This window comes from Electrona antarctica (assembly GCF_951216825.1).
Source record: "Electrona antarctica genome assembly, chromosome: 2".
In the NCBI taxonomy this organism is placed as follows: Eukaryota; Metazoa; Chordata; class Actinopteri; order Myctophiformes; family Myctophidae; genus Electrona; species Electrona antarctica.
The window spans coordinates 43,724,292-43,737,837 of NC_136807.1; the positions used below are offsets into that span (position 1 = coordinate 43,724,292).

The 13,546-nt window shown below is 46.4% G+C and overlaps 1 protein-coding gene across 9 annotated transcripts in view; it reads left to right on the forward strand.

Annotated features, from left to right (window-relative positions):
- The window catches only part of casz1 (castor zinc finger 1), a 45,903-nt gene that overhangs the window by 11,740 nt on the left and 20,617 nt on the right, over window positions 1-13,546 (forward strand). For 5 of the 9 annotated variants that reach the window (XM_079490922.1, XM_079490923.1, XM_079490928.1 and 2 more), the window contains 4 exons: window positions 1,540-1,630; window positions 4,716-4,880; window positions 7,186-7,358; window positions 8,275-9,182. In XM_079490922.1, coding sequence (XP_079347048.1) covers window positions 1,540-1,630; window positions 4,716-4,880; window positions 7,186-7,358; window positions 8,275-9,182 — 1,337 coding nt within the window. Of the gene's footprint in view, window positions 1-1,539; window positions 1,631-4,715; window positions 4,881-7,185; window positions 7,359-8,247; window positions 9,183-13,546 lie in introns of all 9 variants that reach the window. The other 4 variants (XM_079490920.1, XM_079490927.1, XM_079490921.1 and 1 more) reach the window with 1 other exon arrangement.

Here is a 13,546-nt window from a genome sequence, read left to right on the forward strand (position 1 = left end):
ACTCCAGACTCATAGAGTGGTGGGGTTCAGTGGGTGAGTGTAGACAGAGCTACTCCGATATCTCCATAGAGCTAACCGTTTTCTCTGTGATTAATGCACTGTGGTTAACCTGAGAGAACCGTGCATTGATTTGGCATGGGCTTAAAAGTGAAGGTAAATGAAGGAATATGTGCGTGTGTGTTTGCGTGCGTGCGTGCGTGCGTGCGTGCGTGCGTGCGTGCGTGCGTGCGTGCGTGCGTGCGTGCGTGCGTGCGTGCGGGAGAAAGTGTGAGTGCATGCATGCGTGTCAGTCGTGGAATAGGGTTACAGTTTAAGTGTCTCTGCCCGTTGCTTTGGAAGTAAATTGAGCTAATTTGGTTTAAATTGATGTGACGGACAGGTAAATTGTTGTGGCAGTGTGGAAAGCAGAAGTTGGCTTGAAGGTAATAGCAACAGATTATGCACAATAGTCCAAGGTCAGGAAGTGTTTCGTTTGTTAAAATGTGGATGTGTAATGTCTGTTATTTGAGACCTAATGCCCTATTTTGTAGTACCAGGTCTTATGCCTTAACTTAAGACCTGGAGGCGTGGTCATTGCTGTTCTGATGTTTTGAGTGGCCAAACAGCATTGGCCACGCCTCCATGTCTTAAGTTAAGGCATAATAATCGGGCCCTTACAGTCTGTATTCAAGGACTGTGAGTTTTGTTGCTTTGAAGATGACATGATGATGAAAATGCATTTTGCACTGCATTTGCTCACTGGAGCAACATGATGTTTTATTCTATGCTGTTGAAATTAACTAATTAATTAATGTATTTATTAATTAATACAAAACCTGCATACAGTATACCCATGATAACTCACCGTGATATTAGCTTGTTGAACACCATTAATACTTCTATTATTACTCTCACTTTGTTGTTTTTTCTTTCAGTGAGAGTAATGCATATTTATGTTTGCCCTGTGACTGTTCCCAGTGCAAGAACTGTTGCGGTTTGATAGGAGCTGGAACAGTTCTGAGGGGCAAACAGGCTTTTGAAAAAAGCAAGTGTAGTGGAAATATGCCCATTAAATCCTGATTGCTCCAGTGGAGTTGCTCCGACATTACCTGTTTAAATAACGTTAAAGAAAGCAATTACAGTTGGGTGCCACCGATATTGTCCCTTATCATTTGACCCATTTAGGCCTGACCTCAAAATTTTAAAAAATCCTTCTAAATCCTCCAGTTTTCTGAAATAAATATTTTCACGATTTTTCAAAAATAGCAGACCTACAAGCTCGTAGCGCGCCACTCGGTGGCGCGCTATGAGCTTGTAGATCTGCTATTTTTCAATAGCTAAATTATAACATAATGTTTAAAACACCAAAAGGGGTTCCCGCCCAAAATGGCTTAACTGTCCTTTTGCGCAGATCACGCAAACCTCAGCAAAAAGAAAAGGACAATATCGATGGCCTCCAACTGTAAATAAATAAATAACAGTAACACCATTTTAGTGTTGTGTCAACCTCGGTTCTTAGCTGGCGCAACTGTGGAACGTCTGGTGTCACTCTGTTTTCAGGTTCTCTGGGAGTCAGCATTGCGGACACATGTCCTGTGCCTACCAGTACAGAGAGCACTACCACTGCATGGACCCCGAGTGCAACTACCAGGTGAGCAATGTACATTTATATCGTTCCGGAGTATAGCCTTGCATGTTTTATATTCTCTAGGCTCAGAGAGGCTGGCAGTTCAGATTCTTTAGGCCTTGTTACTTGTCAGAATGAAAAATGGGATTACGTATGATACGGTAAAGTTGTAGCCTCAAGGTTCATCGCCCTGCAAGTGGATGTCCTAAAATCACCTAGCAAGTACTTAAGAGGAGCCGTTCCGTAATATCAAGGTTAGGTTTTAAGATGTCTTCATAAGTCAAGAGTCGCATTCATGGCTACCACGACTGTTGGGAGAGGACTCGTTAAGACAAGCCTCTCACGGCAAAGGGAAAGTGGCGTACATAAATGTTGTATAAATAATGTGTTATCTTTTCATATCGGGTCACACCCCAACGCAGGTTTGTGTAGATGAAAACCTTTATTTGATGTTGGGTTTGCCGAACAGGTTATGTGGCACTCATTCAGCTTCAAAGCAAAGGCTTGACCCCCGCCTCCCCCCCCCCCCCTCCCCCTCCCCCCTCCCCTTTCCCCTTTTTGTAAGCTGATTCCGGGCACAGTCAGCCTCTGACAATCAAGTCTTTTATTTCAGGGGTTAATGGTAAATATGCTTGAAAGATAGCTCAATTTTCCTATGTGCTGTTCTTTTTTTCCTGAAGACATCTGCCACTGCTAGGGGGCCTGGTTTTAATCCCCTTTCACGTTATTAATCTTGTCCCGGTCCCGAGAGTTGTCGTGGATGGCACAGGAAGGAGAAAGAACACAAAGCATGTCATTATACAAGGCTCATGTTTGCTACAGCATATGGCGTAAAAGAGTTAGACAAACACGGGTAGATTTGTCGAAAGACGTCCAAAATCCTTTGCACAACTATAGAACTGTGCAGGTGCGGTGTTGTTTCGTATGTTTATTTTCCCTCGGTTCCTCTCAATTTTGTGAATTAACCCATTTTGGGCGGGAACCCCTTTTGGTGTTTTAAACATTATGTTATAATTTAGCTATTGAAAAATAGCAGATCTACAAGCTCGTAGCGCGCCACCGAGTGGCGCGCTACGAGCTTGTAGGTCTGCTATTTTTGAAAAATCGTGAAAATATTTATTTCAGAAAACTGGAGGATTTAGAAGATTTTTTTTAAATTCCGAGGTCAGGCCTAAATGGATTAAGGCATCTTCAACCGTAATCTTTGTCTGCTTCTTATCAGGAGAGATTACCGCTCGATATGTTTATGTGTCGAGGAGCACGTTGCCGATCTGGGGCTTCATTTTCCGCACTTCACAGCTTGATGAGACACAATCTGGGAGGAATGCAAAGGAAAAATCATTTCATGTCATTAGATGAGAGCGTTAGTTCAGGTTATCATGGCAATTTCCACGCTCAAGTCCACATTTCTCCCTAGCTTTGTGTCACATGGAAAGCACAGATATGTGCTCACGCTACCCCAAGCACTCTGGATGTCAATATATACAGTATACAAAAAATGTCAGGCTGAGATGAGCGATTCTCCCTTCGAAGCGACGATAACTCATGAAATGTTACATGACACACACTCCTGGAATATTACCCCACTGGCAGACTCGGGCCGATTGGCTGAGTGCGGACATTCTCCTTTCATGGGCCTGTGTGTGTGTGTGTGTGTGTGAGAGTGTTATGTGCATCTTCTTGCCACACTAGTGGGAATCCTAAAATAAATGTAGCAAGTGGCTCCCAACCTTCATCACCACTCGACTGAAAATGAGCTCTTTTTCCCAGTCAGCGCTCTCTCTCCGTGGCCTATTTTGGATGCCACGATGGATCGAATGTACTCTGACCGCGGTTCAACTCATCCACCTGCCTATACCTACTGCTTTATCATCATGACCATCAGCATCTAGAAACCCAAACCTAGCTGGAGCCAAGCTCAGTTATGCTTTTTCAATGGGGGGGGGGGGGGGGGGGGGCTACTCAAAAACGTCCTGGTCCTTCATTGATGATTAGTAAAACGCAGTGTGTTTAGCCTAGTGAGAGAAATGAGATTCCTCTGGAAAGAAAATAAATAAATAAAAGCCAGTGGGACATAGGCCAAGGGCAGAGGAATGAACAGCTGTGCGGGATTGTTACTTTTTAAGTTGTGCGCTGGTGGAACACGGGTGACACAAGGCAATTACCCTACTTTGTACAGCAATTAGCCACGTTTCAAAAAGGGTTCTTTCTGATATTTTTTCACTTAACTGAAGATAAATATGGATTGTGTAGACGGCACTGTCTCATTGATTCGCACTTCTCCAGTTACAGTCTCAGTAACACCAGCTTAAGGCCAATTACAGACGATTTGGTTGCTGTCGGTCTCCGCAGAGTGACTTTTTCCTGTTTTCCCCTTCCTGACTCCTGGGTGTAAGAGGGATTTTTTAATTTTAGACAGATATTCTTTCATCATTATACAAGCTGAAGCTGGCGCTGAAAGCAAGCGTTAATGCTTTAATTAAAAATGGAATCATATCTCGGCAAGGGAATTCAAATGGAAAAGGTTTTTTTTTTGGTTGGCTTGTTTGTTTATTTGTTTGTTTCCGTTGTGTTGCCTTTCCCCCTGCGCACGTCTGAAAAACCATCTGCACGGAACGCTATTTCTTTTTCCAAAGCCTTGAAACATCAGAACTGTGATCTTGCATGTCAAGTAATCCATCTTAATTAAAAGAAAATATATAAAGTGCGGAGGGAATGTCAAATAATAAAATGACAGGTAAGGGAAGGGTAGCTCATGCACTAGCTTATGTAGAGACCCTAGAACAGAGGCTCCTACTGCCTTCAAAAAGTACCAGTTCTCAGATAGATCTCGGTCACTGCATTTGGATCGCCGGTCACTGCTTATTTGAGAAATGCAGGAAATAAATCAGTCACAACCGAACCTGTCACCTTTAAAGACATCCTGGCCCTCTCTCTCTCTCTCCGTTGCAATGTGTACAGCCCGAAACCACTGCCAACTGGCTCCCGCGCCTTGCAGCTGCTGCTTCTGCGGCGATAAAGTGACTTGTTGCTGATTCTGTGACTGGGTTCAAATAAACAACAACCTGTTGCTGTACATTTTTGTCCCCCCCCCCTCCCTCCCTGACAGAGGTTTACCAGCAAGCAGGACGTAATCAGGCACTACAACATGCACAAGAAGAGGGACAACTCCCTCCAGCATGGCTTCATGCGCTTCAGCCCGCTGGATGACTGCAGCGTGTACTACCACGGTTGCCACCTCAATGGGAAGAGCACCCACTACCACTGCATGCAGGTAGATTACACAGCCTCGTTCATCCCCTACCACTCCTCATACATTCATACACGCAAAGACACACACACACACACACACACACTCACTCACACACACACTAGCACGTGAAACACGTCACATGCACATTCACTCGTACATGTGCGAATGCACATACAGCACGTAGACGTAAACATATGGCCACTTATCCACAAGTATTACATACCCATGACCCATTGTCACTTATGCAGATCCAAGGCTTCTTGTGAAATGGGATTTTGCAGGGTCATGCATAATTCATCAATGTGCATTCCAGAGCCGCAGCACAACACCGGATATACAGCATACGACTGTGGTCAGTTCCCCCGTGGATTTGCTAATATGAAACGGAGTGTATTGTCAGTTCACACAAATATGCCAGTATATGGCTCAGGTTGTATGTCCATAAAGAGACTAAAGCCCTGGTTGTGTGCCCATAAATGAGCCTAAATACAAGTCAGTTGAGTTATTGTTTGCGCCAATGACACCATTTAGGGGCAATTCAAAGATGGCACGGAGTAAAGCGAGAAAAAAAAAAAAAAAAGTTGGAGAGCATCACATAGTTGATGCCAGGGACTGGGACAAGCAGGACACTCAGGCATAACACATGGGCTCTTGGATGGTAGAGAGTCGCACGCTTTTTAAAATACATCTATAAAAGGGAATTGCGGCTCCTCCACTTTTTCCATTAATCCCAAAATGCGTTTTAAGAGCTGTTTCGCCCGTTTGGCGAAAGGTGTCCTAATATAAATACAAGGGAAAAATTAAAAGGCGGAAAGCACGTGAGGCCACTCGTGTGTCCCCCAACCCCCCCCCCCCCCCCCAACCACCACCACCACCTCTCCGCTCTCTCTCACTCCTTAATTGGCATGGATAAAATTCAGTTAGGTGTTTATATAAACTTCACATTTTTCATCTTTTAGTACCAAGCGGCCAGTTGAAGATTATTCCCCTCCTCCGGATTTGTTTAATATTTTTTTTACATCTGCTTATTTTCAAGGTGTCATCGTGCCGAGAGCTTTCTCGCTGGCAGGGCAGCAGCCCAAGCGCAGGATGACCAGAGATATATTCTTCTTTAAACCCCCCTAACTGCGTAATTGTTATTAAGACGTTTCAGGCCTTGTTTTAACAGTGCCTGAGAACCTGCAGATGTTGGCATCGGCACTCTTTGATTTACGGATGGGGGGGGAAAAAAACCAGAGTGACATTTTTTTCATTGTTTGACTCAATATGGAGAAGTTGCCCCGTTTGTGCGGGTGAAAAGTGCCAGGGATGATATACAATTGCTGCTTTTAATTCAAACATTTGCAGTTTTTTCCCTCCCTGTATGTGTGCTGGCTCTGAGGTCTCCCAAGTACAGAACGTTTTAAACTAAAGAACATGACATGTCACATCCAACTCCCCCTGCTCTCTCTCTCTCTCTCTCTCTCTCTCTCTCTCTCTCTCTCTCTCTCTCTCTCTCTTTCTTTCTTTCCTCTCTGTCTGTCTCTCTCTCTCTCTCTCTTGCTTTCCTCTCTGTCCGTCTCTATCTCTCCCTCGCTTTTACTTCACTCCCACTTGTCCTCCTAAATGTTCTCTTAGTTACGGTAAAGGTTCCGTTTCTTCACTACAAATATTGTTTTATTTGTACATAGGTAGTTTCAGCCACATGCTACCTGCTGTGACCACTGCCTCATGTTCTTCCATCTTCAGTTTTTTTGTCACAGTCACAACATTGTTACCAAACTCGCAACTTTGACTCAGACCTGTAACTCTGTGTTTATGAGCTATACGGCCCTGGTGCACTTATAACCACGAGATTAAGGGCGAACATGAGAAAGCGTCTTAACTGCCAGCCACTTCTAGGTCACTAGCATCATTTTAACCACACTGTACTCGTTTCTCAACAGCTCATAATACAGCACTGTACATCTACTAACCTAAACATGTTGCTTTTCTGTAAGACGGCTCTCTTCTTAACCCATTTTGACCTGAGATCAGATTCTAAAAATGTCTTCTACATCCTGACAGTTTTCTGAAAAAGCTGTGTTTCTATGTCAGTCGTTCTTTGATTTTTCAAAAATAGCAGATCTACAAGCCACACGGTGGCGCGCTATGAGCTTGTAGATCTGCTATTTTTCAATAGCTAAAGCATAACATAATATGCCCAAAATGGGTTAAACCATTCTTAAAATGGGTTAAACCATTCTTAACACAGTGAAGCATAGTGAAGACATTGTATGCCCTGGGACGTTTTATTTTCCTTTCTACATATGTCTCTTCTTTCTTTCCATTTACCTCTGTTCTGCAGGTGTCCTGCAACAAAGTGTACACCAGCACGTCTGACGTCATGACCCACGAGAACTTCCACAAGAAGAACGCTCAGCTCATAAACGATGGCTTCCAGAGGTTCCGTGCCACCGAGGACTGTGGCACCGTGGAGTGTCAGTTCTACGGACAAAAGACAACCCACTTCCACTGCAGGTGAGGCCCGGCGCCTGCATATACCTTGATGTTTTTTACAGCACCGTCAGTGACGCTCGCTTTATGTATCGCTGTCCAGTGGCGTGCACAGATAGACACTAGGGGGTGCTGCCCTTTTGGCAATGTGCCCTTTTGAAAGAAAAATTTTTATTTTTATTTTTTATTTTTTTTGTACAGTATGTGGACCATGGTGAAATTGATCAATTCTTAATAAAAAGCTTATAATATATTATGTAGGCCCCAGAATCTATAAATCTCACACTATTTAGGCAACCGGCCGGTTCCACGCGCTGCACAAGGTGCCCTTTTTTTTTCCTTGAGCACCTGCCCCTCTAAATGTCTGTGCACGCCACTGTCGCTGTCCCTTAGTTTGCCTTCAGCTCGATGTACTATCAAGGATTGTCCTCATAGCTAGAACACCCGTATGTAAATCTGAGCCGGTCTTCCTGAGTTTGCAGCCGGGTCTCATTATTATGGGATGGATGAATGTAGAAGTTATTATTAGCACTTATTGAGGATAGCTTTGGTTAGGTCCTCAAACTAAAGTGGTGGAATGTCAAATCCATCAGGCGATGGCTGAAAGGCATGACGTTTCAGTGAGTTACTGGCGTGTCACCTAAACCCCTTAGCTATCATTCCTCCATTGAGAAGTATTTGAATCATGTGTCGCCGCTGCTTCATGACTGGCCTAACTACTCCTTACAGCAGTGGTTCCCAAACTTTTAACCCAAAAGAGAAATTAGACATTCCCCCGCGACCCAGATTTGTGAAAATAGCAGATCTACAAGCTCACAACTCGGCGCGTAGCGACGTGTTGTGAGCTTGTAGATCGGCTATTTTCACTACTATTTTCACTACATTTTGTTTTCTAATTTATGGAATTTCTTAGATTTTTTTCACCCAATCCTTTCCTCAGGCGTCCCGGCTGCAGCTTCACCTTCAAGAACAAGTGTGACATCGAGAAGCACAAGAGCTACCACATCAAGGACGACGCCTACGCCAAGGACGGCTTCAAGAAGTTCTACAAGTACGAGGAGTGCAAGTACGAGGGCTGCGTGTACAGCAAGGCCACCAACCACTTCCACTGCATCCGCTCCGGCTGCGGCTTCACCTTCACCTCCACCAGCCAGATGACCTCCCACAAGCGCAAGCACGAGCGCCGCCACATCCGCTCGTCCGGCGTGATGGGCCTCTCCTCCGCCTTCATGGCGCAAGGCGGAGTACTCAAGGAGGACCTCGGCGACGAGTCGAGCAACGACGACCTGATGGACTTCTCCACGATCAGCAGCAAGAACTCCAGCCTGAGCGCCTCGCCGACGACGCAGCAGTCGGCCCAGTCGGCCCAGCCCCACCTACTGGCCACGCACACCACGGCGATCTCGTCCTCCTCGCCCTCTCCGTCGGCGGGACATGGCCTGAAGTCCGCGACCTCGCTGCCGCAGAACGCCAGCCAGCGCATGTCCAGCCTCCTGGCGCAGGCCCTGCCCAGCAACATGCCCGTGGCCCTCGCTCTGTCCAACAGTGCCCTGGCAGCTTCCAACCCGTTCTTCCCTCTCATGCCCAGACTGCCCCTCCAGCTGCCTCACTCGGCCGCCAGTCTGATATCGGCGGTGTCGTGCGCCGCCTACTCCATGCCCACCGACTCGCTGACCATGGGCTGCTCGGCGAGGGGAGCGGGGCCCGAGGGAACCATGGCCTCCACACCGACCACCTTCTCCGCCTCCTCGATCATGGAGAAGATCTCAGCCAGCAAGGGCCTCATATCGCCCATGATGGCCCGCCTGGCGGCTGCTGCTCTCAAGCCCTCCCACAACCTAGACACAGGTTAGTCATTTAATTTGGGTTTAGGCTCCATCAGTGTGTTGTCACATGACACATGGTGATTGGTTTGGCGTTTCCTACACACATGAAAATCATAATCCGTATCTCCTTGATTTATTAAATTATACCCATATTGATCATTTACTCTATGGAGAGTATGCGCGTGACATCATCATACCCGGAAGTTATGCGGGAACGCCTACTGAGTGGCAAAAAACTACTTTCTGGCCTTGACAGCCCATGCATCCAAACAGAAAAGTCCTATCTGAAAACTCACTTTGCCACTTGATTTGCCACTCACTTTATGCATGCGTATACCCTCTATTCAAAAGTCTATTCTTTATTAATGCTACAATTTGTTGTTGCGTTACACCAATGTAATGCTGTTGACTAGCTATTTTCAGTCTTATCCATAATATACAAATGTAATATGACAAATTCATACATTTCTCCATTACTGAATTATGTCGGCACTCAAAGAGAAAGGAAGTCAATTCCCTGTAAAATTCACATCTTCCTTCATGTTCCTACTGCACTCCAGCCAGATCCAAGAGTGCATTCAGAGGTCACTGCTATCACTGTCCCACAGTGGAGAGAGAGAGAGAGACAGACAGAGAGAGAGAGAGAGAGAGAGACTGGGGCTTGAAAACTACCGCTTTCTGGCTTTGAGGGACATACTGGAGGCATGGTCCTCTGCTCTGGGCTTGTTATTGTGGTGATCGTTTGTTAGATACCCGCAATCCATTTGCAGATAAATGCGCTGACAGGGGAGAGTAGAGCCTGTAAAAGTCTCTTACGGTGCGGAGGGGGGGGCTCCCGGGGCTTGTGTGTCGAACATGTTTCCTCATCACTGGTCTCTTATCTGTGCCTGTGCTCGTTCCGAGCAAATGGAGGTGGAATGAAATTAAGTTCAGAAATTGCTTGAACAAAAAATGTTGCTTTTTTTCTCCTCCTCCTTCCCCTCTATGCAAACTGATATAAAACCAGAAATCACTCAGGCAGAAATGACTCAATGCAACCAGATCTGAGAGCTGTCTTTTTCTTTTTTTTCTCGCTCCTTCTGTGAAGCAGGAACACACACTTGCGCACTCAAAGAATCATTTTGAATTTTTAGAAACCCCTTTGTTTCTAACAAAACACACTTCACATACCCCCCCCCCCCCCCTCCCTCTTTACTGGAGTTAATTGCCGTGCCTATTATGTTTGTTGTATCGCTCTGAAACAAAAAAAAGCACCTGAAAATGAAAATGAAGTTATGGCATTAAATTGATAAAGTCCTTACAGAGCGCTCTCTTCTGCTCGGTAAGCTTCGGGGGCCTCCTGTGCGGAGCCTGAGCAGGTGGGGTGCGGATTGTAAATTGGGGATGATGAACAGGGGGAGTGTCTCCGGAAGCCGGGGCGGTGGGAAGGATTACAGTGCCTGGTGGCATTCCCGGAGAAGGACAGGCCCTGGGAGAGAGACGGGGCAGCTGCTCCGGGGAACAGGGCTGAGCACCAGGCTGTCAGGCAGAGCTCCACCTCTGGGCCTCCACCAGGTACCCTGAACGGGGGGGGGGGGGGGGGAGATAGAGCCCCACCGAGGGTGGGTGGGGGGCTCCACAGATGGTACGACCACCTCTCTCCTCCTTGTCTGCCTCACCGGTAAAGAGAGCGGGGGAGCATGGGGCTCCCAGCTCCACGGCTGGATACCCGAGCCACATGTCCTCCTTCCCACTGCTGTTGAAACGGCATGTGAAGAGCTCCCCGGTTTCATTCACACAGTGTCTAAAAGAGTGAAATACGGATACAGGGTTTTTGAGGGTTTTTTTTGTTTTTGAGTCTGAGGTTTTTGTTTCACTGAAGTTTCTCATGTTTGCTGCAAACAACATGTGTGAACAGGACATTTGGGGCGAAATCGAAGAGGAAGTGGTTTTAAGCTCTCAGTTAAAATGATGTGAGAAAATCTGTCAGTGTGTTTGTGGCCAATTTCAGATCAGGTTGTGTTTGTTTTATTGAGGAAGGTTGTGAAACTTTGCCTGAAATAGGTGAACTGTATTCTTGTTTGTAATTTTCCATCGCCGCTTTCACTGTCTTCTCAGTATAATGTGTACATACTGTACATACACACACAGTGAGTGTACAGTATATATATTTTTTTATTTTTGTATTACTGTTACACTAGCATTTCCCCCTAAGTGTTTTTACCCAGAGATCCATGCATCTGAAGGGTTTACTAATTAGACTCATGGTACAAATGATCTTTCACAAGCTCTGTATCTTTTCCGGGAGTAATTACACAGTGGTACATTATTCCTGGATAATTTCCAGAAAGATGCCGCTTTGAGTTAAACTCGTTTGTTCTCCCTCATTGGGAAACGGGTGAAAACGAAACATAGTATTAAGCACCGCACAACTGTAACATTTTATTTTACACTATAGTACTGTACACCTTAGCCTGCCAATTTACTGTCTTATAGCAGATTACACTAAAGCTACATTCAAACGTGGATAGTTCGAGCGGCACGATTACATACAAAGTCAATAATTATGTCTTAGGCAGGGAAGCGTTGGATTTGATAGGACGTAAATATACGTCTTAGGCAGGGAAGCGTTGGATTAGATCCGAGCCGCCTGGGTGTTTTCTAGCTCGGCTGTAGGTGTTTCCCAAAGTTAAATTCCGGTGTACTTTTTATATCTGTTATATCAATAATCAATAATATCACCACTCGAGGGAGGGGGAAGAGAGCTACAGATCTCGCATGGAAGAGAGTGAGCTGGAGCGAAGGGACTTTTTAAAATTGTTTTACTAATATAACGCTGACCAAAAGAAGCGATTGAAGCACCTCAAGCGACTGGAAACAAATCGTCAGGTCTGAATGCACCTTTAGAATTCCACGCCTTGACTTTGCCTGGTGGTTGTGTGTGAAATCATCATAATATAGTGAGTACCGTAGTTGCTCTTGAAATAATGGGCTCTCATTTGGTTTTGAAGTTGATGTAATTGACAGTGACAAGGCAGGGTTTCGTCTGGCTAGTTAATTTCGGGTGGCCCTTTTTATCGTACCGGGTGGGGGGGGGGGGGGGGGTGGGTGGTAGTGGGCTTTCGGCGTATGACTTAGATGGAGACTTGGTAGCGTCCAATAACCTCAAAGCAGACACACGACTGTGTGACTACTCCTTTCCCTTGACCCCCACTCTCTCCATTGCCCCCCACCCCCCCCATCTTCACCATTATGAGACCAAACCGACAATGACACTGACACATCCCCATCTCCTAGCGTTCAGCTGACATGGCCCAAGACACTGGCTTTTCCACTCCTATTCTGCCTGATATGTCTCTGGGTCATCTTATAGCATGTGGGGGGGGGTGTACATTTCCCCCTACGTAGGCTAGTCTTGTTCTCCTTTATAGCAAGAAAAGAACAGGGGCCTCCTCACCAGGCTGAGGGCCAAGGGCACACACTTGGTTGCCCATGACCTTGCTTGTCACAATCCCTCATCACCAGCCCCCCCGTTTCCTAAACAATACCCCCAACACCAACAAGCCAATCACGGCTGATGCACTCCAGTCTCCCAATGGCTGAGAGGCTACAGCAGGTCCCTCTGTCTGTCTGTCCCTCCTCCAGTCTCCCAATGGCTGAGAGGCTACAGCAGGTCCCTCTGTCTGTCCCTCCTCCAGTCTGCCAATGGCTCAGAGGCTACAGCAGGTCCCTCTGTCTGTCTGTCCCTCCTCCAGTCTGCCAATGGCTGAGAGGCTACAGCAGGTCCCTCTGTCTGTCTGTCCCTCCTCCAGTCTGCCAATGGCTGAGAGGCTACAGCAGGTCCCTCTGTCTGCACTATTTTTTATTTTTTTCTATTTTAATAAAACTCCACTTACTGTCTATACCAAAAGCCGAGCTTTCTCTGTAGCCCCAGGACAAATTAATATTTCAATCACTTGGGGATTGGGGATGGTGAGGGGTGGGGGCAGGACTCACCTTCCTGTCAGCATTTTCTACCCCACCTCGTTTTCCCTCTGTCTCTTTATATATTTAATTCCAGCACTCCACTCCTCACTCGCGGCGTCCGCTGAATACCTATTCAGAGGAGAATGTGATCGAGAGGTCATGCTATTTGAACCAATCTGATTGGCTGTCAGCTCCAATCTGACCAACATAACCCCCCCCGCGTTCCTCGTGGGCATGCTCAGTGGCACTGCCTGCCTGCCGTCCGTTGTCAGGCCAACGAGGAGCCTGGGAAGGTGGGAAGGGAGGGGGGCAGAGTGGAGGGGGGTGGTTTGACCAATCTTAGACTGCCACTTTCCTTCAGCATTAGCATCTCACTTAATGACCAGTTAAGAGGCAGCCCAGCAAATGAGTTGTGACAAGTGCCGCAGAAAAAGGGGTCTT